The 26,608-nt window shown below is 36.2% G+C and overlaps 1 protein-coding gene across 6 annotated transcripts in view; it reads right to left on the reverse strand.

Moving 5' to 3' along the window:
- The window catches only part of LOC136041817 (poly(rC)-binding protein 3-like), a 186,804-nt gene that overhangs the window by 139,148 nt on the left and 21,048 nt on the right, over positions 1-26,608 (reverse strand). For 4 of the 6 annotated variants that reach the window (XM_065726589.1, XM_065726588.1, XM_065726586.1 and 1 more), the window contains exons 1-2: positions 17,784-17,901; positions 3,414-3,637 (exon numbers count right to left, since the gene is read on the reverse strand). In XM_065726589.1, the coding sequence (XP_065582661.1) occupies positions 3,414-3,500 (87 nt within the window). In that variant the 5' untranslated portion in view covers positions 3,501-3,637; positions 17,784-17,901. Of the gene's footprint in view, positions 1-3,413; positions 3,638-17,783; positions 17,902-26,608 lie in introns of those variants that run through there. The other 2 variants (XM_065726587.1, XM_065726585.1) reach the window with 1 other exon arrangement.

Consider the following 26,608-nt stretch of genomic DNA (forward strand, 5'->3'; position numbering starts at 1 on the left):
TCGGAAGAGCCAAGAGCTCATATGGCATGAGCTCTAGCAAAATTCTAAGAATCAATGCATTGATTTATAAAGAAAACCAGAGACTTAATGCCGGTCGGAACTAAAAAAAGAGCTCTGAGACACGAGGTCCTTCTAAATATCAAAATTCATTAAGATCCGATCCCCCACTCGTAAGTTAAAAAACCTCATTTTTTCTAATTTGTCCTCTCCCCTCAGCCCCCCAGATGGTCAAATCGGGAAACGACTTTATCAAGTCAATTTGTGCAGGTCCCTGACACGCCTACCCATTTTCATCGTCCTAGCACTTCCAGAAGCACCGAACTCGCCAAAGCACTGGACCCTCCCTAACTCCCCCAAAGAGAGCGGATCCAGTATGGTTACATCAATCACGTATCTACGACATTTGCTCATTCTACCCACCAAGTTTCATCCCGATCTCTCCACTCTAAGCGCTTTCCAAGATTTCCGGTTTCCCCTCCAACTCCCCCCAATGTCACTGGATCTGGTCAGGATTTAAAATAAGAGCTCTGAAGCCTAAGATCCTTCAAAATATCAAAATTCACCAAGATCTGATCACCTGTTCGTAAGTTACAAATACTTCATTTTTTTTAATTTTTTCGAATTACCAAACCCCCCCCCCCCCAACTCCCCCAAAGAGAGCGTATCAAGTACAGTTATGTCAGCCACGTACCTTGGACTTGTGCTTATTCTTCCCACCAAGTTTCATCCTGATCTCTCCACTCTAAGCGTTTTCCAAGATTTCCGGTTCCCCCTCCCCACTCCCCCAAATGACACTGGATCCGGTCGGGATTCAAAGTAAGAGATCTGAATTATGAGGTCCTTCTAAATAAGAAATTTAATTAAGATCCGATCACTCCTTCGTAAGTTAAAAATACCTAATTTTTCAGAATCAACCCTCCCCCCAACTTCCCCAAAGAGAGCGGTTTTGTTCCAGTTATTTCAATCACCTATCTAGGACTTGTGCTTATTTTTACCACCAAGTTTCATCCCGATCCCTCCACTCTAAGTGTTTTCCAAGATTTTAGATATCCCCCTCGAACTCCTCCCAATATCACCAGATCCGGTTGGGATTTAAAATAAGAGCTCTGAGACACAATATCCTTCTGAATGTCAAAATTCATTAAGATCCGATCACCCGTTCGTAAGTTAAAAATACCTCATTTTTTCTAATTTTTCCGAATCAGCCGTCCCCCCCCCCCCCAGATGGTCCAATCTGGGAAACGACTATTTCTAATTTAACCTGCTACGCCTGTTAAATTTCATCGTCCTAGCTTATCTGGAAGTGCCTAAACTAGCAAAACCGGGATCGACAGAATTTGCGATCGCTATATGTCACTTGGTAAATAGCAAGTGCCATAAAACGCTAAACGCCGAAATTCATTTTCAGGGTTATGGAAATAAAAGGTATGGAGGGGGAAATAAAAGAAAGCGGCAAAAAATGTGAATTAAATGGTGATATGTTAAATAGTTAAATTTGTATAACTATGTGCATGACGTAGTTCATTACTTTCAATTTAATTACCTTAGGTTTTACAGGGGTTTTGCCGAGGAATATCAAAGTAAAACATCCTTTGAAATTTTTAAAAGTCTGGTTAAAATAATTTCTGTGATGAGTATAAAAAATCATTGATTTTTATTTTTTGCAGTTGGTGTTCTTAATATTGCACTAACGTAGGAATTTATTTCGTATGTGTCATTTGGAGGGGATCTAGGCAGTAAAAAAAGTAGACTTATATGAAAATTACACAAAAGCATTTAAAATCGTAAATTTATGTTTGGTGGGCAAATATCCAATCCCCCTACCCTTTATACGTGCCACCCTTAAACCTAAGTCCTTCGCCTTAAGAAAATATATTATAGCATATGGGTCGGTTTCCACATGAACTACAAGAGGATGGGGTAGGAAATCAATTTTATTTATTTTTAAGAAAAAATTAGTTTTAGATCGCAATGAAAAGAAGAGGAGAGTTAAAATAACTTCGTATTGAGTCCCTTTGAACAGTTTTGCGTCTTTTGAAAGCTACTAATATTAAAACTTAATACTATGACAAGAGCGAATAGTTTTGCACGGTATTTACAAGAGAATTAAACGCTCATGTTTTCATCCTGGATTTCTCCACCTTATGGGGATTACCCTTCATCGAGGCATTGTAAAGCTTCTAATGGAAGATTTACGAAAAATCCTAGGACTTCAATTTCCGATAGTTAAAGGAGAAACCTTGCAAGTAGTAGTAGTTCAAATGTTTCCTAGAATAGCACCAGTAACATTATAGGTTTAATACAAATTTGACTTCCTACATCGGGAGTTCATTTTACAAAAAAGAAAATAAAATAAATAAATAAGGAAAAACTATCAAAGCAACATAATTAAACGAGAGGACATTTTTAAGGCCATCTAAGGCTATTCACTGCGTAAAACCAAATTCGAAGGAAACCAAAAAAGAAGATATATTATGGGTTTTCATTTAAAGGTACCAATAACCTAGTAGGTAAAATCTTCACCTCAGGTGATTAAGTTGTTCATTGTGCTTCGGGCAACCCTTTTTGATACCGCTCATTATAAATTAATTAGCACCAGGGCCGTATCCAGAATTTTTTTTTGGGGGGAGGGGTACAAAAAACTTTAAAACGCATGATATATTTTGTTTATATTCATTTTGCTTACGTTTTTACAAGTCAGAGAAGGATGTCTCGACAAACATTTCGGGGGGGGGTTCAAACCCCCTAGCCCCCTGCCACCTGGATACTGCCTTGCTTGGCACTATATGTAACCACAAAATTCAATATTTCCTTTTCGCACGACAACCCTCTGCTCAAGTTTCTGTTTGAATATTTGCCTTTCGGGAATGGGAAGTACCTAATCTGCCTAACACGTCAACATTCCTACAGCCTTGCGGAGAAAAAACCTACTTTTAGATAATATGCAAAATGTATGTTATTATGAAAGTGAAAAACACTAGAAGGAAAATGCGGGGCTCTGTGGTCGCTTAGCCTCAGAGATAGATGCACACAAATTTAGGCAACATTTTATATCCTAGCATTTAACAAGTTTAAAAAATAAAAAAATCGCTTTCTGACTTGTAAAAACTAAAATAACACGACAGTACAATATATTTGGTTAACAATTATCTACTAGGATAGGATCCATTCCTATCCGTTGAAATCCTATCCGTTGAAATATATCAAGAATAATGATTTAAATCAATTTCCTTTGACGAGCGACAATTCCTAGAAAAGGGAAATACATCTCCATTTTTAGCAGTAATTCATCAATAAGTTCTAATGAGAAGCAATGGGACCCTTGTCAAATTAATATTATACAAGGGGAAAAGCAAAAAAAAAAGAAACAAGAGCAACAAAGAAAAAAAGAAAGAGCAAGGTTAGAAGGTTACCTTTCCGGCCATAAGTAGCCGAATCGTCAGGGTATTAGCTGTTGGGGGTGCGTTAGCCAGCTTCAGTTCGCCGCTTGCAGTGGCCATTATATTTGTAAATAGGGAATTGCACAGAGAAAACAGCAGCTAAGGTCGTGCTTCTTCTAAGCAGGTAGGAATCGTTCAAAACACCGGGATACGGCGTCGAGTTAGGTTCAGTAGCAGGGAAGGGCGACGGGTCAACGCTGCGAAGCAAAACAAAGACTAGGTTAAATAAAGATGGCAATTAAGAGTAGTGAATGGGATACAAAATAACGTTTTTTAATGAATAAATCCTACCTTAAATACGCCTCTGTAGGTTATTTGAAACTCTTCTGCAGCAAACCTAATACTAAAGACGTCACATTAAAAAAAATGTCCCATTACAATAAATACATCCAGATATGGTGCCAACACCTTTACGGTGGGGGGTCCTATATGTTCATTACCCAACCTTGAAATTAATGGTGGATTTGCCTAAAGCACAATGCTTGAACGAATGCCGTCAAAGGATTTAAATTTTGCATCCACAAGCCTCTCTTCAAAATCCTAGCTTAATTTGTTTTTCCTAGAATAAGTTATAGTCTTGGGAATAAAAGAAGTACAAAATTCCGTAAATTTAACAAATACAAATGTATTATTTAAAAAAAAGTTTCTAGTTCATTTGGGGAAAATGTTCATTTATCCGCTAATTGGTTGCTATGATCTCTAAGTATATAAGTTACTTTTTTTCTTTCTTTTTTTTTAATAATGTAGCATCACGTGCGATCTCAATGCTTAAACACCATTTGGTAGCACACAATTTTTTACTTTGGACCAAATTCTAGACTACTTTTTAGGCCAGATTTTAACTTAATGTATAAAAGTCAATCTTCACAGTTGTAAGCATGCAGTTTTTTAAGTATCAGCAGTTAAGGAAACTGCGAATGCGCTAAATTCTGTGTACATAGAGGAGAATGGGTCAACGGAGATTAAATGTATTGGGGGGGAGTAAAATGTATTTTCGAAAATTTCAGGGCAAAAATGAACATTTTGAATGAAAACGCCCCAAAAAAAAGTATTTTTAAAAACTTACAGAATGGGGGGAGAAATTTTACCAGACATGAAAAAAAAAATTAGCACATATTCAGATATTTGGTCTTAAAACCAGAGTTTTAAAGTCTTATATTCTTCATAGATATCCCCGCGGAGGTATAGATGTTATACACAGGGCGGATAGAAGCGGATAGAATTTCTTCGAATCAAGTAAAAATGACGGTGAAAACTGAAAAATGAGCCATATAGTACCATAAAGGTAAAGATATACTAAAGAAAACTGACCCATTTCTGTACATGCTTGAATTATGGAGGCTTATCTCAGTTTTGACGATTTGAAAATTTTTGAAGAAACTAAATTTCGGTGGGGGGAAGGATGGAAACTGGGGTCTGAAGGGAGGAAGGAAAAACCGAGGTTTGGGAGGGGCAGTTGCCCCCCTTTCCCATAGCAAACTACGCCCCTGAAGTTTGACAAGTACTTTTTTTAGAATGTGACAAAGAAAGCCAAAATATTCGAACAATAAGCCTTATTGTTCAAAGCGAACACAACTAAATGATCCTTAAATGATCCCTTCATTCTCAAAGCACTGCGATAAAAACAATAACAACTTTTTATTACTTTGCTTTTGTGTCAGAGCATTCATTCTTGAAGGACTGAGATAAGAAAAAATTCTAACATCGGCGCAAAGATCGGAGAGTGGAAAAAAAACGGGGCTTTCAGCTTAAGAAAGAGGGTTTATGAGAAAATGGGGCATGTAAGTTAATTTTTTATTATTTTTAGCTTTTACGTGACCTTTTACCTTCATTTGAAAAAAATTTTTTTCAACTTCATATTCAGGTTTATCTAACCATGAAAAAATATCACACCCTCAATGACCTTCCCCCCTCCCGATCTTCCATGCGAAGTCCTGAAATTTTAACCTAAAGTGCAATTGTTGGGTCTTTGCGCACTCCCTGTAAATCCTGATAGTTAGTGCGAAATTATTTAATATTTTATAAGCTTTTACATTACGGTATAAACAGTGCATTGAGCCGTTGATTTTGCATTGCGGATCAAGTGCACCAACGAGAGGTAGTGTAGCCTCTGAGACTGAGAGGTTATTTGAATAGTTTTTTAAAAGTTCTAATACGGTTAGCAATCTCAGAATCTTCGCTGGAAATAACACCAATTAGGATTAAAATTGTTGTTTTCGCAGAAAAACGGCAGAAATTGGGCTGTTTCCGCAGCACTTATTACACAAGAAAATAACAGAACTTGGAATTTCCACTTGAACAAGTCTCTAAGACCATAGGTTCGAAACGATTACCCAAGAAAGAAAGAAAATACTACTAGTAAACATGGATCTATTATAATCCTTCTCAAGGAAAATATGGAGTTTTATATTACGGCGTTTCGTATTTCTGTAGATAGGAGTTTGAAATCCCTGCTCTAAGGTTCTCAGACATTTTCAATTTGACTTTGTAATGCTCACCAAGACCACGTGTTTTTTGGGTATTCTCCCCACCCCCCTTAAAATAAAATTCTACAAAGTTCCTTAAACTAATAGCGACACTAGTTAGTTATACCGACCACACTCAAGTTCTTGATCTGAGTAAAACCGGTTTCTCTCTTTGGATTCGGAGATAATTAGCTCAGTCTCAGTGAGATAAACTACTATACAAGTATATTTTGATTAAATATTTAGTTGGTTAGGTTAAACTAGGTATTTAATATAATGCGTTCTGGGCAGCCTGCTTTCCATAATTGTTTGTTGAAGTTTCCATAATTTTGTTTCAAAGTATTATATTTTCATCATATTTTGGTATATTTCATAGGAATTAACTTAACTTCACTTCTTGAGTGTGGTCGGAATAACTAACAAGTACCTTAATAGCTTGCGATAAGTAAATTCAAAACAAATTAATTTAAATATTCTGAACCAGCATTAAAAGCAGACTTTTAATTCATTTATTGTTATCAAAATTCCATTTGTTAACAATATGGTTTCGATTGACTAGGGCCGCTCTGTACTTAAAGTTCGTTACAATGTACTGTTTAAGCTTGTTTCGTCAAATGCACGGCTTTTAATTAAGCTTCATGCTACCTGTGCAAATTTTTGAATGTTTAGTTTTTCTTCTTTCTGCAGGCCCGCAGTTTCAAGGTTTGAGACAAAGACAACAATTTTGCCACCGCCCAATGACTAAAATGAAGCTGTGTCCCATCTACCGAGCTACATTTTTAAAATTTCCTAGCATTTCCTTTTTTTATGTGAATTAAATTGATAAACACGTTGAAAAGGCAAACAAATATTTAAAAATACAAGTTTTTTAATTTTGTAACAAATTTAAACTGTTATAAAAACCTTAACTATTAATATAATTATGGCTCAGCAAATGTATAGATCTGAAACTACTGAATCCAAGAATATACTATAAAATAAGGTCCAGTAAAAATAAGGTTTTGACCGTGCAGAAATACTTCTTTTTTTCAGGGAAAAGAAGGGGAAAAGTGGGTGGGGATATCAAATTTAAATTTCTGTAATATTTTCTCGATTCAAGGTTTGCTTTCTACTAATTCAATTCCAGGGAGATCGAAAATGACATCAAAATTGAAAAAAAAAATTATTGTTGAAATTGAAGTTAGCTTCGCGCCACACCAACACCTAGTTGGTGGGGAGCTTCTGTAATAGATTGACAATCTGTAATAGATTGTCAGGTTTACCGACTCTTGAACATGCAACATATAACTGTCCATGGGAAAAACAATCCGTATTCAGATCTATGCCGCATTTTTCTAGTGATTGCCCTTGAGCTTTGTTGATGATGATTACTAATCGAATATTTCCTGTGTCCCCGTCGTCATTTATATATCCCCCTGTGCTCCCCCGGCGTCCCCGTTGTAGTTGTGTCCCTGTGTCCCGGTCGTCATTTATATCCCCTGTGTCCCGGCGTCCCGGTCGTCATTTGTGTCCCGGTGTCCCGGTCTGTGATTTCTCTTTGAGTATCCCGGTCGTCATTTATATTCCCTGTGTCCCGGTCGTCATTTGTGTCCCGGTCTGTAATGTCATCTTATAATGACGTCATATACAAAGCCTTATATACTAATAATGGCGTCATATGCAAACCCTCTATTTACAAAAAAAAACATACAAAAAACAAACACACATACAACTAATTTATATATATAAACAATATAAGTCTGTAATATTAGTCTGTAATTTCTCTTTGAGTGTCCCGGTCGTTATTTATATTCCCTCTGTCCCGGTCGTCATTTGTGTCCCGGTCTGTAATTTCTCTTTGAGTGTTTTTTCTTTTTAGTATTTTTTAGTTTTTTACATTTTTTCTTTTTCTTCTTTATTTTTCAGCTTCACTATGAAATACATATCGCCGAACCTTTGTTTTTTTAACTAAAATCTGGTAGGCATTGATGACCTTATCCAAGTCAAAATCCCAAACCCAATCATCATCGCTATCATTTTCAGTTTTGATATGTTTTGACTCTCGCTGTCCAGGTGGATCTTCATCTAACTGCGCGGTTTTGCGTTCTTTAGCCTCAAGCCTGTTTCCTTGCTGTTCTTTTGATTCCTCGGCATGCTTTTTTTTCTGACTTTCTCTATCAACAGCAAGTTTTTTGGCATAGACTCTTTAAGCATCTTCATCAGCTTTTGCCATTGTAAGTTCATCAGTCATTTTAAACTTAAACATTAATAGATTTCTACGTGAACATATATGTCTTAAATATCTTCAATGACGTCACCGCCATAGCAAAAATTACGACAACTAACTTCATGACGTCAGTCGACACAGAAACATAGATAGATAGATAGATAATACCACAAATGGTATTTTTACTCCTTCTGACCTCGCCTAGGGTGGATATGGGGAACTAAGTGAAAAAATTGTTCCATTATGATGTCATTTTCGCCCTCCCTGGACTTAAATTAATAGGAAATGAAGCTTCGATCCAGTAAATGTTGCAGGAATTTTAATTGATATCCCATCCCCCTTTTTCCCCATGAAAAGGATTATTTCTGACAGGCAATTTTGGCCGATTTTCGCACGGCAGGTTCTGACAGATTTTGGATATGTTATTAAGAGGTTAGTTTCTAAACATTTTGGTACAAAAAAAATACTGTTGCTCAAATGCCGAGTTTGGAATTTTTTTTTCTTCGTAGTTTTACTTGACTATATATATCTTGTCCTTTTGTTTTCAAGCTACAGCTATAAGTTTCGCGGAGAATAGCCTGTTTCACGGGGAACATCAAAAGTAATGAAGAAAAGTCTGTTTTCTGTGAAAAGTAAAATTCTACTCAAAACAAAAAAAAGTTTATACATGGTGTAAAACGTAAAATGAGCAGATTCCAAAATACATGAAAAAGTCTATCATGAACAGAAATTACATTAAACAAAGAACCCAAACTTCAAACACACAGAAGTTGCAGCAAATAACGAAAGCGTTGCAGCCCTTAAAACTCACGTAGAGCCTAGAGTGCCATTTATGGTTTACTGAAAGCTAAATAGATAACTTTAACCAAATGTTATATTTAACCGATTAATCTGCTTGTACAGTTGAAAGGAATGAATTCAAAAGGCAGAAAATAGTGAAAACAAGGGTAAGATAATAAAACTTAAAAAAACAGTAAATTTAAAATAGTAAAGTTAAATAGTAGATTAAAGATTTAAAATATTAAAACAAAATTAACATTAATATATGTTTACATCGATATTTTGGGAACAAAGGAATTCTACCGCCTTCCCACGCTGTTTTTTGCGCTTTACTAGAAACTATACACAGCTTCGACTGAAGGTTAAATTTGGGCAACTGATTTTCTCTGCACTTGAAAGGAACGTATTAAAATGAGAACAGTATTCACATATGGTTATTGCAGATTGGATAAATAAAACTAATATAATAATTAACTAAATCCCTTGAGTATCATTTTTGGTAGAAATAAAACACTATTTGAAAGATAAGTTTTTCGAGTTGTGATTTGTACAGACGTTCAATGTTAATGATTTTAATTATTATGATTTTAATTGTCCCCCTAGGGTATTGAGAGAAAGGAGGTACGATATGCCTACACATGCAAATTTTCAGTAGGAAGAGGGAGCTAATGGGGACTCGATTTGAGCCCCTTCACCTTACATATTGTAAAGCCTTACAACATTCTGATTCCAGCCCGAAGAAGTGCTCTTCTTATATAGCCCATTTGCAGTATTTGGGGCCTTGCTTCTGGAGCTACAGGGACCAAGCCACCCACAGTAGTATATGTTTTGAAACTTTGAACCATTTTGGCTAGAATCGATATCTTAAAATCTCAGTCCGATTATATGCACTGTTGAGGGCAACGTTGATGCATTTAACATTGAAAGGGCGTCTGATTGCCCCTTCGTTCGCTTTTAGATCTTGATTAAGAAGCTAGAACGTTTTATTAAAGATTGAATGAGTTTCTGCAATCATTTATTTTTTATGTTAAGGCCATATAAAAAAGGCAGGAGACTATACTCTTTACGAAACGTGAACTTCTATACAAATCCTTCGTCATATAAAAATCAAAAATACTTCGTTACTTGAATTAATTGTCGAAAAACACATGCAGGGCAAGTCTAGAATTTCACTTCATATTTTTTTTTTTTTTTTTTCAAGGCAAATGGGTGTGTCAGACTAATTTAAAGAGATCAAAGGCTGTTAGTAAATTAAACAGAAAAAGAATATTGTTTCATTAAATAGGTAGTAAAATATTGTGGTCACTAGAATTTCTTAAGATTAAGTGTAGCTGGTTTCAATAAAAGCAAACCTAAAAAGTTGGCAACCTTCTTATTGTGCCTAAAACTTCAGCTCACACACAATGCTTTAATCTTGGCCTCCGCTACTTTAACCTTCTCGACGGAGTGGGTATTTTAACGCCACCACGGTTTTCCACCACCGTATGTTTTCCACCACTCAGGAAATCTTGTATCATCAAGATGATTAGTTGGGTCAGAATAGACAGGTTAGGTTAGTTTATATGCCTATATATAGACAAATTTTTGTCTATATCTGTGTCTATGTCTATGTCTGTGTCTGTTTCTATGTCTATGTCTGTTCTTTTGTCTATGTCTATGTCTATTCTGACCTACCTGAATTAAAAGGTGGCAGAAAGCATAAGGTGGCGGAAAACCGCAGTGGCGTTAAAAAACTGCTACGTTTTCGACAGGATTATTTCAAGAATCTTCCAAAAACTTTGGAAAATAAATGTAATTTGGCTTCATAAGGGCTACCTTGTAGAAATAAGCAAGAGAAATTGCCGAAAGTTGTTTTTCAGTTTTTGAAATAATGGCTTGTATTATTTTAAGCTTTAATGACCGACGAGGGGCAAGTATCGCATTTCATCAGTTTCTAAGCATATTTTTGTTCCTTTATACTATCCCTGGGTAATGCGTAAACCTTAAAGTAACAAATAAATTTTCCACAAAACGCTATTCTTGCTGAGAAGATGCATTATACAAGATAAATCTTTCCACAAGACCCTAGCTGTACACTTAGAATATAAATCACCTTTTTATGACTCGTTTCAAAATAATTAAAGCAGAAAGTGGAACCAGCACACCAGGTTTATTTACTGGCAAAGAATTGTCGCAAATAGATTTACTGGTCAATGATCATAAGGGAAATTCATTTCCCTAGTGGACTAAACATAGCCTCCCACGACATAAACGTGGTCTAGCTTCATCAGATCACCGTTAGATTCCTTCGAAATTATCCAGCATTCAAAGAAGTACAGTTCCTCGTAAATCTACCATTGTCATTCCGCCACAATAAAAAAGCCATAAAATGGCTTCAGCAAACAAACACAGTTTTACGAACTAGTTCAAAAGTATAATCTTCAAACGGCTAAATGCTCCTGAATTACGTGCTTGAAACCCAGATTACTAGCCTAAGAAGAATAAGAGCTTCCATAGTTTCGAATATTTTATCACAACATAAGAATACATATTTTATTGTCAGAATTTACAAGGAAATCTAGCGTTTCAATAATTTTCAGGATATTTTATCATCTCTGAAAAACTTTCTTCTTTCAGCGCCCTGAGAATAAGCTTTTCAATCTGTTTTTCTTATTCTCATTCTTTCACTAATAATATTCTTGAATTCGAAAATTGACATTGTTGTTTCTCGCATAAACAGGTCTGAAGTACACGCAAACACAACCTTGAGTATCTCGAGCGTATCTGCTCAAGAGGAAGCATCTGCAATTGAACAGAAACGGCTGAAGTATAATGAACCTTTCGGATCATGTTGGGGGAAAAGCGCTTTTGCAGTATCTCAGGAAGGTATACGGGCTTTGAGTTGAAACTTCAGGGAATGTTAGGGGAAATGCTGAACTCGATAAAAAAAACACTACGTGTATACAGGATATCAAAACAACATTTCTGAAATATCTCAATAATGACAAGGGTGTTAATTCAAACACTCAGAAAATATGGAAGAGCATATTAAACTCAATCAAAAAACACTATATTCATCCAGGAGGCCAAAAGGGCGTATGTACAACATCTCAGGAACGGCTAAATGTATTAAGTTGAAATTTTCAGGAAATGTTGAACTAAATTAGTAACCATGTGTAGCCTATCCAGGCTCTCAAAAGTTGGCCCGCATCTACAATATCCCAGGAACAACTAAGGGAACTTTCAGGGAATTGTGAGAGGAGAGTTAAATTAAAACAAAAGACCATGTGCATTTAGGTTGTCAAAAGGACCTACTGAAAATATATCAGGAATGGCTACGTATATTAAGTTGAAACTTTCAAGGAATGTTGGGGGAGAGGTTAGACTAAACCAGTGGTTATGTATGCCCAGGCTCTCAAAAGCTTGCATCTGCAATATCCCAGGAAAAGCTAAAGGAATAAAGTTGAAACTTTCAGGGAATGTTGAGGCAGATGCTGAGCTCAATCAAAAGACACTATTTGCATCCCGGTTGGTCTAAATCGAAATACAGTAGACAGACATTTAACAAAACTTGTCTGGTTTCTACCAGAACTCGTTTATAAGGATTTTTGATCCATCCAAAACTCCCTGATCGATCATTTCGTTTCAAGTCGATTGTTTATAACGCAGCATAATGACTAGAAGGCTTATGAAAATGACACAACAATATAAAATAAAAGAAAAAAGAATTAAATGTAAATATAGCAACACAAACATCAATAGCGATAAAGTCACTCGTTGAAATAGCTGAGCCCGTGGATGATTGAATCAGCAATTTCTTTTAAAAATGATTCTTTCGGTAATTGATGTATGTGGATTGGTCATAGCATATAATCTCCATTTTTAAGGACTTCATGCCATTTTAATTAGGGAATGATCCTAAATTATAATGAGCTAGTCACTGTGAACAAGTAACATTACAGTGTGAATTTCTTAAATAGAAATTTCCAAAATAAAACCATCATTAAATGTTCGACAAAAAGTATTTCATTTCCAACGAAAGTTGTGTTTAAGAATTTAAGAGCTTGCTGATTGCTAGCAAAAATACGGTAATACCCGAGAAGCTTTTGTGATTGATTGCCTACAAAATTTTAATTACCATCTTAGTCAGTCGCCAACCTTAGTATTATGATGTATGCATAAATTTTTCAGGGTGAGGAGCAACTCCATCAGAGAGGAAAAACAGGAGAACAGCTTTGTAATTCTGGGAGAATTTGGAAGAGCAACATTACTTAGGGGGGAGACACATCTACTTCCTCCTACGCACCTACTTGATGCGTATTTTAGTCAAGAAATATTTAATTTGTTCCACTAAATTCATTAAAGGCATAATTTATGTTACACCAAAAAAAACACAGCATATTTTCCTCTAAATTTGAGATGCTCTGATAAACCTGATCAACATAAATGCTTATGTTAAAAATACTTTGAAACTGTATAAACAACAGATTTAGAACAGAAAGTGTCAAAGCGACACGGAAACAATGACAGGCGATAGACATTAAGGAAGTCTATCCGGGAAATCTAACAATTTATACAACAAAGGCGGCGAAAATGATGCTATCGAACAAGCGAAAGTAGAACCGGCTGCGTACAGGTGTGAATATTTGCCATAGTTGAGATATAGATGCACACAAGATAAGGATGACAGGACTCTCGCTCAGCAAAGAAATCTGTTCATTCAGAAATCTGTGATTTATGCTAAAAAATTTCTTTTGAGGTAACGGAAATGAGAGCTCCCCTCATTCAGCATAAGATTTCTGACCGCCCCCACCCCAAAATTATAAAGTGTGTTCACTCAACGCTTTTTTAACAAGATAAAAAGAAGAAACTATTGCAATGTATCGCTGAGGATAAAAGAATTGCCCCACCCAGTCGTAGCATTACAGTGTTGTCATTTGTCGATGTTTCAGTTGCCGGGCTTCTTTTTCACTGGATTCAGTTGCCCAACCTTGCGGTAACTGGGGTGGAACCCCGGGATAGATCCGTTGCGCTATCACAGGATGAAATCGTTCGAACAATAATAGCTAGGTGATATCATTACTCCAGAGTAGCCTGACATCACATCCTTCAATTTAAAAGCAGAGTCTTATCACCACCATCCTGAAGTGACCAATAGAGAACAAGTTGAAAGCATAAGAGTTACATTGTTATGAAAATCAATAAAACACGCGTGATGATCAAATGATCATCTATGGTATTGAGGTGAGTTGTCAGTAATGTTCAAGCACACTTTAATGTCGAAATGGGGGGGGAATTTCTACTAAATACGATTTTTACCTATTTTAAACGAAAAATGTTTAAGTTATCTTACTTAGCCATTTAAATATGATACACACATGTAAATGCCTATATTTGCCCTCGCTATTAGGGCGGAGATGAATGTAATCGTCAACTTTCCAAGACTAAATGGCCATTTTCACTTTCAGGGAATTCTTTCAACATAAACATTTCTTTTATCTATATGTTTAGAAGATATATTAGGGAATGCTGTAGGCTACAATAAAAGTACGTTTAAAAACTGATCTTTTACATTATCCTCCAAGCTGACGATCGGTACGCACTTTCTAAAAAGTTCACTCTCAAAAACAAATAACCATTTGAAATTCAACCTCCGCTCTTTCAATGTTTACGGCTAAACAAATTCCTGCAATATATCTGAATTTCAGAAGGCAGTTGAGGCCAGAAACGCTTGATCCTGCTGTAAGTACAAGTAAGTCTGATGCGAAATATCGAAACCACTCTAAAATACTTTCCTTTTTCACAAATCTGGGTCTAATGGCTTACCCTCCTCAAAATATGGACCACCATTTCCCTGAAAGGATTTCCTGAAATTACGTGACAGGGTGATGTTATTGCATAGTTTGTTTGTTGGTCAACCAATTCATCGGTAAATATCTAAAATCATGGTGCCGTGCTTATAAAACCAAGTAATTTGATACTTATTCAACCAGCTGAAATGGAAGAAATGAAGATTGTATTTGTAACGAACTTTAGGAGCCAAGAAGATTGGAAATCTACACATCAAGAATTCTTTCGAGATCAAAAGATTCCCTTATTTGCTCGATGTAAAGAGCATCTAACCAGCCTCCAAACTCCATGAATCCCAGAAATGGCACTCTAAAGCGGAATTACCTGCACCAGACCTTTGTAGAGTGTGAGTCAAATGAACCAACGACCAGATGAATGAGCGGACTCTAGCATACCTAACTTAACCACCATCTGTATAGATGTTGAACTCGTTTTGTTGAGGCCAGTAGTTCCATTTTTTAGGAAGTAAAAAAGACAAAGTTCTGCACGACAGTTTAGGATTTGGCACAATATCCAAGAGACTAGTTGAACTCATAACAATATCAATCTCTTTTTGAGAAACTCTATATTTTTTTAGTCGGAGGAAGTCCCATAAATTCTGATATGGCAAACTTACCGTTGTTCGTGACATATGACATTTAGCCCTAACGCTGTCAGTCTGAGATTATAAAATTACGTAGAAGGAAACAGCAGCAAATCCAGGGGGAATGTTGGGGGTCCCAAGTCCCCCAAGGGCTTGGGATCCTTGGGGGGCTCGTTCTCTTTCCTTGCTTTTTCTTTTTTTACTCTTTTCTGAATAAATTTTTATTGTAACCTCTGTCACAATCCCCCCCCCCAAGGCTTTGATCATCGTTGCCCTTTTCAAATTCGGTCTCCCCCAAGATTTTGCTCTAGATCAACCCCTGGAAGAAAAAAAACATAATTTGAATTAATACCTAATGATCACCATAGAGCCCCCCAGCGATCCAGCAGCACTGGTGAGACAGAAAAAAGAACACGCTGTTTATTGTTAATTAAATTTAAAAAAAAAACTTTTCCACAAAACAAGGTTTTCAAAGAAAATTAAAGAGCCACATTAAATGAGCCAAAAATGAGCAGAAATAAAGTCAAATAATCTTCCAAGTGTTAAACTACCACAAATCACCATCATTGAATAAATGAAACTTAAAACAAACAGAAGTCACAATGAATAGCCGATTCGAACTCAAAACGAGCAAAAATTAACATGAGTAAGGCTGATAACCCCCATGCCTTCTCAAGACAGAACAAAAAAAAAAAAAAAAATGACCATGGATCGTCAGTTTAATTGACATACAGTGATATTTATTCCTTACAGTTTTCATAATTTTTCACTTTAGAAAGTAAAAAAAGTGAAAACATTAAAAGCGTATTTTATATTAAAACGCATGAAGAATCAATAGTTTGGGTTGCTATTTGTATGTTGGAGAAACTTTTACAACAATTTTTAATTCTGACACAGACAGAATTTTTTCATTTAATTTCATAACTCCTGAAGTTGACCTTAAAGATAAAGCTTAATATTATTCCCAAAAGATTCTATCTATGCTCTTTGACAATTGGTAATTTTACACTCTTTATATTTATTTATATTGTAAAAGCAGAAGTAGTAATGGTAGTAGCCCCAAAAGTTTCAACTTAATACCCCCAGTCGTTCTTGACATAATGCTGAGGTGTCTTATTGGTAACCATAAACATAATGCCTTTTGATTTAGTTTAAACCAACATTTATTTTTAAACTATAATGGACCAATTAAATAATTGTGGGGGTTGACATGCCCAATATTCCTAAATACATAGTTGCTGGACCCTTCTACTATGCTGAACAAAATGGCTGTCTCAAAATTTAGACTGGGTATGTTTGGAAAATGAATAGGCTTGAGAGAAGGTCTGCTTGCCCTCCAATCTCTTTTTACTCTTGAAATGGGCACCAGAACTTTTAATTTTGAATCGAATTAGCTCCTTTAAAAGTTTCAATGATATTTCAAGCTATTATAGATTGGTACTGCCTATGATAATGCTTATATGAACTTTTGAAAACAAGCCTGCATACAGTTTTTTCGTTTGATTGAAACTCCTTCTAAACGTTCCCTAAAAGTTTCACCTTAATACCCACACATAGTGCCTTCTGGCTAGTACCCTTAAAGGTCTAACTTAACAATATAAGTGCTTTGTCCAGATATTGCTTTGTCACCTTTTTAAAAGTCCACAGGCTCATAGTTTGTTTTTATTTAGTTCAACATCCGCCTAAGTATTCGTTAAAAGTTTCACCTTAATACCCTTAGCTTGTGCAGTTGCAATAGTTGTAGTAGCATTAGTAGCAGTATGCACATAGCACCACTGGTTTCTTCGACATCCCCTTCAACACATCCTGAAAGTTTCAGCTTAATATCGTAAACCGTTTCTGAAGTATTTCCGACGTGTCCGTTTGACAACCTGTGTGGGCATAGTGTGTTTTGAATTAGTTCCACACAGTTTCTATATATCCCAAATTTTTTGCCTTAATATCATTAGTTTTAATAGCAGTAGTAGTAACAGTAGAATTAATTCTAATAACCTAAGCTATGGCGGCAGTAGTAGTAATAATAGTAAGAGTAGAAGCAGTAGCCTTAGGATACAAATCTTTTCTATTGGTTAGTTCAACATCCCTTACAACAAGCCCTGTTAGTTTCAAGTTCACACACCAAACTGCTCCTAAGATATTGCTGTTACACCCTTTTGACAACCTCCGTACAGACGGCGTGTTGTGATTCAGTTCGCCTTCCCCTTTCAAAATTCCTCGAAAATTTCTCCTTCATACCTTAAAAGGTTATTCCAAATACCTCTCAAATGAAGACACGAAACTCAATCAATCGTAGGTTAATTAGGCTTTGAAATCAAGTAATAGTAAAATATATTAAAACCCTGTTTTCTTTTGGCGATTTGCTAGAAACTTGAAAGCGAAAACTGTGAATTCTAATCCCCCCAAATGAACTGCTTTCACATTTTTGTTATTCCATATTTAAGCAGTTCATTGCTAGCACTAACGGATGTATTAAGTCCTACCTCTAAAAATAATCCAAATGACACCTTAGATATCTCAAAACCAATTGCTCATTATAACCAGGACAAAAGAACTGAGGACAGAAATTCTCAAGAAGCCTTAGAACGGAGACACTTCCCCCAGTTACCGAGTTTGCGCCCAAATTATTAGAGTGGGACAGATAAGAGAAGCCAAAATTAACGTCCCTTGACGTATTGAAAGTAGCGATAATCACTTTTGAAAACAATTAAAGAATAAAAATTTGCAGTAAAATTTTCGCATTACAATTTTTCATATTACATACAAAAATAAGTGAAGAAGATAGTCACGTCAATGTCGACAAATGTTGTTGTTGCTGAGAAAGCAATCCAAACCATTCAAAACAAATCAGAAAGTGATTTGTTTTCCCGATTAGTGACTCGAGTCCAAAAACATTATTTCATGAATGGCAAAGACAACGATGTTTGAGTCAAAAAGGACTACGATGGCCATTGTTCAAAACTATTTTAAGGTCTTAAATAGAAACTGTGTTGATAATAACCTGAAAGAATTTACTGAGCAGTTAAACTCCCAAAAGAAGTACTTGGCTAAAATGAATCAATTATAAACTATCAAGACAAACAAAATAAATGAGAAAAAGAAGACAGAATATAAACAAAAAATAAACGCGAACAAGAGCTCATATGGCACTTGTGACGAGGCGAGAAGAGCTAAGAGCCAAGAGCTCATATGGTATGGGCTCTAACACAATTCTAAAATCAATAGATGATTTAAAAGGAAAATCAGAGGCCTAACGCCGGTCAGGTTTTAAAATAAAAGCTCTTGAGTCATGATGCCCTTCAAAATATCAAGATTCAGTCAGATCCGATCACCCACTCGTAAGTTATAAATACCTCTTTTTCTAATTTTTCCTCTCCCTTTAGCCCCCCAGATGGTCAAATCTGGGAAAACGACTTTATCAAGTCAATTTGTGCAGCTCCCTGACACGCCTACCAATTTTCATCGTCCTAGCACGTCCAGAAGCACCAAACTTGCCAAATCACTGAACCCCTCCCCCCAACTCCCCCAAAGAGAGCAAATCCAGTACGGTTACGTCAATCACGTATCAAGGACATTTGCTTATTCTATCCACCAAGCTTCATCCCGATTCCTCCACTCCGAGTGTTTTCTAAGATTTCCCCCTCCAACTCCACCCAGTGTCAAAAGATCTGGTCGGGATTTGAAATAAGAGCTCTGAGACATGAATTCCTTCTAAATACCAAATTTCATTAAGATCCGATCACCTATTCGTAAGATAAAAATACCCCAATTTTCACGTTTTCCAAGAATTCCGGTTTCCCCCTCCAACTCCCCCCAATGTCACAGGATCTGGTCGGAATTTAAAATTAGAGCTTTGAATCACAAGATCCTTTTAAATATCAAATTTCATTAAGATCTGGTCACCTTTCGTAAGTTACAAATACCTCGATTTTCAAAATTACCCCCCCCCCCCACAACTCCACCAAAAAGAGAGCAGATCCGGTCCTATTATGTCAGTCACGTATCTTAGACAGGTTTTTATTCTTCCCGTCCAGTTTAATCCTGATCTTTCCGCTTTAAGTATTTAAGTATTTTCTAAGATCCCCGGTCCCCCCAACTGCCCCCCCCCCAATGACGCTGGATCCGGTTGAGATTTAAAATAAGATATCTGAGTTACGAGGTCCTTCTAAATATGAAGTTTCATGAAGATCCGATCACTCCTTCGTAAGTTAAAAAACGTCATTTTTTCTAATTTTTCAGAATTAACCCCCCCCCCAATAGAGCGGATCCGTTCCAATTATGTAAATCACGTATCTAAGACTTCTGCTTATTTTTTCCATCAATTTTCATCCCGATCCCTCCAATCTAAGCGTTTTCCATTATGTTAGCTTCCCCAACCCAAAACTCCCCCCAATGTCATCAGATCCGGTAGGGATTTAAAATAAGAGCTCTGAGACACGATATTCTTCTAAATGTCAAATTTCATGGAGATCCAGTCACCCGTTCTTGATTTAAGAATTACTCATTTTTCTAATTTTTCAGAATTACCTCCCCCCCCCCCCCCACACAACTACCCCAAAGAGAGCGGATCCGTTCCGATTATGTCAATCATGTATCTAGGGCTTCTGCATATTTTTCCCACCAAGTTTCATCCCGATCCATCCACTCTAAGTGTTTTCCAAGATTTTAGGTTTCCCCCTCCCAACTACCTCCCCCCCCCCCCCCCCGATGTCACCAGATCCGGTCGGGATTTAAAATAACAGCTCTGAGGCACGATATCCTTCCAAACATCAAATTTCATTAAGATCTGATTCATTCGTAAGTTGAAAATACTTCAGTTTTTCTTTTTTTCCGAATTAACGGGCCCCCCACTCCCCCCCCCCCAGATGGTCAAATCGGGAAAACGACTATTTCCAATTTAATCTGGTCCGGTCCCTGATACGCCTGACAAATTTCATCGTCCTAGCTTACCTGGAAGTGCCTAAAGTAGCAAAACCGGGACCGACAGACCGACAGAATTTGCGATTGCTATATGTCACTTGGTTAATACCAAGTGCCAAAAAAACAGACAACTAAATTACCATCTAAGAGCTAAATTTGAAAATGAGAGTAAACAGTAAAACGTTTAATTCATAAAGCAAACTTCATAAATCAACTACAGACATCTCGATTACGTCATTTAATACTTAAATCCTATGATAAAGCTAAATTTCGACTTCGTGCACAGTTTTGGGCAAGCGACTCGGCTCAATAGTAACCGAAACTCTAAAAAATAAAATTTGACATCAATAGATACACAAAAACAATCGACTTATTATGGTGATTCGAAATATATAAGATTTATCAATTTCAGTGTTACCCATCAAAAGCTATGAGGCTAAAAAAATTTGCCTGATTTTCAAAAAAGAGGGGGAAACCCCTTAAAATTCAATGAATCTTCAGCATATCGGAGAACCCCACTTTAGATGTTTCAAGCTCCTATATACATAAAAACAGAATTTCGCATTTTTTGCCGGATTAAAGACCACGGTTGCGTGTTTATTTTTTGTTTTTATGGCACTAGGTATTTACCAAGTGACACATAGCGATCGCAATTTCTGTCCGTCGGTCTGTCTGTCTGTCGGATCAAAATCTTAAGTCTTTCTCAAATGAAAGTATGCTAAGGAGAATCGTCCGCAATAAATTTTATGGGGGGGGGGGGTAATTTTCAGCGAGGTTGGAATTAACCAGAGGGACAGGAGGGGATGTTTTACGCGGAAGGAACTTTCAACAGGGGAGTTTCCCGTGGGGAGAGGGAAGATTTCATGGAGGCTCAGCCAGGTTTATCGGTATTTTTTGAAAAACAATCAGAATCCGAATGTGAACAAAAAAGTTTTTTCAACTGAAAATAAGGAGCAACATCAAAACTCAAAACGAACAGAAATTACTTCGTATATGAAGGGGTTGCTCCATCCCCTTTAATACCTTGCTCTTTGCGCTGACTGTTTATCCCAATTTTTAAGAGCAACTCCTGAAACACAAGGGTCGTTCAATTAGAATAGAAAGCTTTTTTAAACATACTAAAAACTTTAGCGCGAAAAGCAAGGTATTGAGGAGGGGGGCAAACCCTTCATATATGGAATATTTTCTGTTCGTTTTGAGTTTTTATGTTGCTAATTACTTTCAGTTGAAAAAAAACCTATTTTATTTTATAAAAAAAAAAAAGAGAAGCCTAAGTTTGAAGTCATAGTTTTCTTAATGAGAAATATTGTTTGCTGTGAAATAAAAAAAGAGAGGATTAGTAAAATTCAAATACTTAGTTAGGTATCTTTTTTAAGTAAGCGAGATATTTTTCTTGTTTTTTACCACCCTGCATTACATCAAATCGCTATTTTTTATGGCTTTATATTACTTCATGACTTTTCTCTTTTTCTTTCTTCATTTTCTATAGCTTTGCTTCTATTTAGATTTAGCAATGGTCTTGCTTTCTAGTTTATGTAAAACGTTACATAAGAATAAACCACAAACTTAAAAACGCGATTAGATTCCAATTCAGAGAAGTGAATCCGGAAAAAAGGGACATGGTTGGATGCATCAAATATTCAAAACTAGTCAAATAGCCTCTCCGACGACAGACATGACAAAGATAAATAAACCTAGCGTACTCTTTTATGTGTACCGGATAAGATATAATTAAACCCCTTACACCAAACACAACATTCCAGGTTTCCTCACCTTACCTCTCAGCCATAAGACAAAAGAGGGTAAGCCTGCTAAAAACTGAATTTGTAACCTGATCGTATACAATCTCAGTAATGAGAAATGCTTGCATGCATCTTGGCTTTAGATGCCTGCTGTATTTGATCACGTGATTGTTTTTAGAATAGCGATTGGCTGGAAATTAACAACATTTACAAGCATCTTCGGTTAAGGATAAAGGGCTATAGTTTTATCAGACGGGAAAGCAAAACATACTTTCCAATCACACAAGAGTAAATTCAATAACGTTAAACATAAGCCTATTGGCATTTTTACTGACGAAAGTAGAAGTTTTCAACTAAACTTGTTGAGAGTTTCAGAAACTCATCTCCTAGATATAAAAAACTGGGTGATTGGGAATAGGGGCTCGCGACGAACAAAGAAGTTTCAAACTGTTGTTTGGGTTGGGAAGGTATCAATAGAATTCTAGTTGTTCACTTTATGACCAAAAAGTGCAAGGTGTCAGTCGTATTGGAATATACCCAAGTAGAATCAACTGACGAGGACAGTAGTGACTCAGATAAGTTTTTCATACAAGTAAAAGAAAAATAGACAAGATAACAGATAGAAATATTTTGTTTTTTGTTTTTTTACCAATGGTATCAAAGCTTAGGTAAATTTGGCGTCCGGAAGGAAAACAGTAAATGTAATTGATTACTAAATTTTGTAGGTGTAATAATATAGTTTCAACAAAACTTTATTTTGTCGCAAAATGGCCTGCAAACTAACATGGTATTCTCATGATGGTAATGACAGCGAGACTTATTGAATATGTTGCTGTAGATCGATATTTGGTAGGATCGGTACAGGACTCCAGGGTACACATGAATGATGTTAAAAATGGATAACAGCATATCTTTTTGTATCAGTAACAATATGAGTCTATTTATTACAGGGCAACAGTCGCATATGTCCTAACAGTACCCATAACAAGTCAATTAGGCTTAATATAATACCAATAAGAATTTTCCATCAAAACATTACGGAAATGAGGTATAAGAATTTCTCTTAAAAAAAAAGGAAAAATAAGCAATCCCTTCTTTTTAGTTCTAAACTTTCTTTTAAGAAAAAAGAATGACATGCATTTCCATTAATATGTGTATAAAAGTAGTTTTTAACTTCAGGACACAAAGATATATACTTAGGACCATAGAAGAAAAAAATCTATAAAATTTCTATAAAGTTTGGAACACTTATTATATTGAATCTCAATTAATTACCCTCTGGAGCAATTACAGGGGGTGAGAAATAAAAAACCCTCAAATCAGGGAAACGGAATTATTTACAAAATAGATGGCGTTGCCTGAACAAAGCCTATGTATCACAAATTAGTTACAAAAGGTTGAGAAATAAAGGCCATGAAAACCGTCTTAGTGTAAACACCCACAACATAAGAATACAGACCGGCCAGCCCCCTCCTTCCCCATTACCCCTGCAATCCTAAACACACCAATAACTACGAAAAAAGAACTATAGGTAATTTTCTGCTACTATTATGACACTTTGTTCGATAGTTTTCACACCATTGCCTGGAAAATTTGTGCAGGCTTGTCCCCCCTCCCCCATGAAAAAAATTTATGGAAGTAGCCACATAGTTTACTCGTTTTAAAAGTCGTAAGGAATTTATAATGACCATCATTGCTTATAGCACCTATTGTCACTTGCATTGTGCTACCAAAAGGTATTATCGTCTCTAGAACTAGGAGTTTATACTAAATAGACCTTCGATGGTTCCAAACTAATTGCCAATTTCAGAGTTTTCGCTCAGTAGCATGTTGGTCACATTCGTAACTGCGCTGTGGTATAATCCTCAATAGTCCTGAATGAGCCCTGTTTGGACATTCTACGACCTATTATCAGATATAATCACTCATAGGAGGAAATAGCGAAATATAAAAATAAGGACGCACCTATGGCCGTTCTTTTTGCGGAAGTACGAAATTTTGAATTTTTGTAGACGGGGTCTCAAAGCCTCTGCTCAAGAATTAATAGTTTCAAATATTAGCCAACAGTGCAATTCTTTTCCAAATCGCAATTTTAGGCTGGGCTTTTCTTTTCAACAAAATAGAAAAAAAAAAGAAAAATACAAATTTCCAAATTCTAATAACTTTTAAATGGGAAATTGAAACTTCAAGAATTTTACATATATGGGACCAGCAAAAAAGTAGATCATTTTGATCCAATACAAATCCGCTTCGGAGTTCTGATTGCTATCTAGTTATATCAAAATTTACTCGCCGTTCGCAAATGAACATTTTGAAACAAGCGTTGTATACCTACTAAATAGTACAACAATTTAGCTTCAGTGGACCACCAGATGTCAGGGGACTATAGGCCAACGGCATATTGATAAAGCCAGCCCAGACAACAGTGATGCGAAATTTTGAACAGACTATAAATAAAATCCATCATACATTGCATTGATAACCAAGGCTTTATGTAAGGAAATTGCAACAATACTTCATTCTTACACGAAGATTAAATAAAAAAAAATACTGAAAGTAAGGAGCAGCATTAAAACTTAAAACGAACAGATATCATTCTGAATATGAAACGGGTTGTCCCCTCCACAACGCCATACTCTTTACGCTAAAGTTTGACTCTTTGTCACAACTCTACTTTTTAAAACAATAAAAAATTTAGCGTAAAGAACGAGGCGTTGAGGAGGGAACAGCCCCTTTCATATATGGAATAATTTGTCTTCGTTTTGAGTTTTTTACTTTAAGTTAATATACTGTTTTTTTTTTTTTTTTTTTTTTTTTTAATTTCTGAACGCTTTTCAACTAGTAAGGGTTTGAATTTGGCTCATCGTACATGAAAAATTTAAGAAAAATTTGAACATCTAATTTTGGCAGATTTGCGCTAAAGCTATTAGCAATTTTAAAATTTTTCTAATTCTAATTAAAAGGGCCCCGTGTTTCAGTAGACGCTCTTAAAAAATTGGGACAAAATGTCAAACTTTAGCGCAAATAACAAATTATAAAGGAGGGGACAACCCTTCATACATGGAATAATTTCTTTTCGTTTTTCAAATAATGCTGGTAAATCTTGCTCCCCCTCTATACAGTATACCCCTCCTCCTCACGAAAAACTCCTTCGTGGAAATTTCATCCAACGTGAATTGCACTCTCCACGGTTCTATCCTTACTAAGAATCCCCACTCTCTGTAAAATTGTTTGCGGACGATTCAGCCTGAAAATTTTTCCTAAGCATTCTTTCATTTGGATAAGACTTTAGTCCCTAATCAGTTTCTCAATCACTTCAGAAACGCCCCCTTCCGTGGAAATTATTTCCCAGAAATCAAAACACGCAGAAAAAAGCCCCTGGGTCTCCACATGAAAAATTTCGGCAAAGAGAATGTAAGACAATTAAAAAGAATTTGTATAGTAATTCTGTCAAATCCCCCCAGTGTAACATTTCCAATAAAATATTCAGCCCCCGGAAATTCCCCTCCCCAAGGATTATTCTCCCTACATAAATCCACCCAAATAACAGCCCCTTCCCCCTAAAAATATCTGTATACTTCTCAATAACAAATACTATACGTAAACAATGGGGGGATTCATGACTTACAGGCCTCTCCGCACGGACTGTGGGGGATTATTTTACACCTAAAGACATAATTATTTGGTTTTTCAACTATACTGAACAAAAAGGCCATCTCAAAATTTTAACCAGAATAATTTGAGGAAAAAATGGGCGTGGGAGGAGGCCAATTTGACCTCCAGTATTTTTGGTCTCTTAAAACGGCCAATAGAACTTTTAATTTCCGTTCGAACACACTCTCTCCTGATCTTCTAGGACCATTATTTCGATAAAATCACCCCTGGGGAAAAAAACGAAAAATCAAATAAACCTGCATTCGTGATCAGTCTTCTGACAAAAATAGCAAAATTCCGCATTTTTGCAGATAGATTTAATTTTAGGGGGTTTTCCCACCTATTTCAAAAATCAGGCAAATTTTCTCAGGCTCGTAGCTTTTTATTGGTAGTGCTAAACCTCATGAATCTTACAAATTTGGAAGAAGCATAATAAGCTGATTCTTTTGATGTATCCATTTATATTAAAATTCCGTTTTTTAGAGTTTGGGTTACTATTGAGCAGAGTGGCTCCTTACTTACAATTCATTACCACGAACTGTTTGACCAAGTGAGCCAGTTCTCCCAACCACCAAAAATAAAACCATCCTTTACTCTTCTTCTTGCCCTGCTTTTAGACAGTAATTGTTTTGGGTCTTATTTCATTCTGATATCACAATGCGTATCAAAATGTCAAAGATAATGAAAGAAAAACAAAGATCTATATAAACAAATAGAGGTCATTCACATCAAGACTCAAAACTTGAACAAGACGGACAGCAAAGAAACAAGTGAAGATAGAGTTTGAGGTAATAAATAATTTTCTACTTTATCGTTCAAATAAACTTTTAAAGCAGCCATAACCAGTCAAAGACACATGCAGCTAAAACACATGGGCTTACAGTATCCAAAAATACCAGCACATTTTTTGGGGGAGGGGAGGAGGGCGGGGCTGTGAAATTTCCCAGGAGACTTTGGTTGGGGAAAAAACCGTCGTATTAGTCTAATTATTA

The sequence above is a fragment of the Artemia franciscana genome, unplaced genomic scaffold (genome assembly GCF_032884065.1).
Source record: "Artemia franciscana unplaced genomic scaffold, ASM3288406v1 PGA_scaffold_38, whole genome shotgun sequence".
NCBI classification, from domain to species: Eukaryota; Metazoa; Arthropoda; class Branchiopoda; order Anostraca; family Artemiidae; genus Artemia; species Artemia franciscana.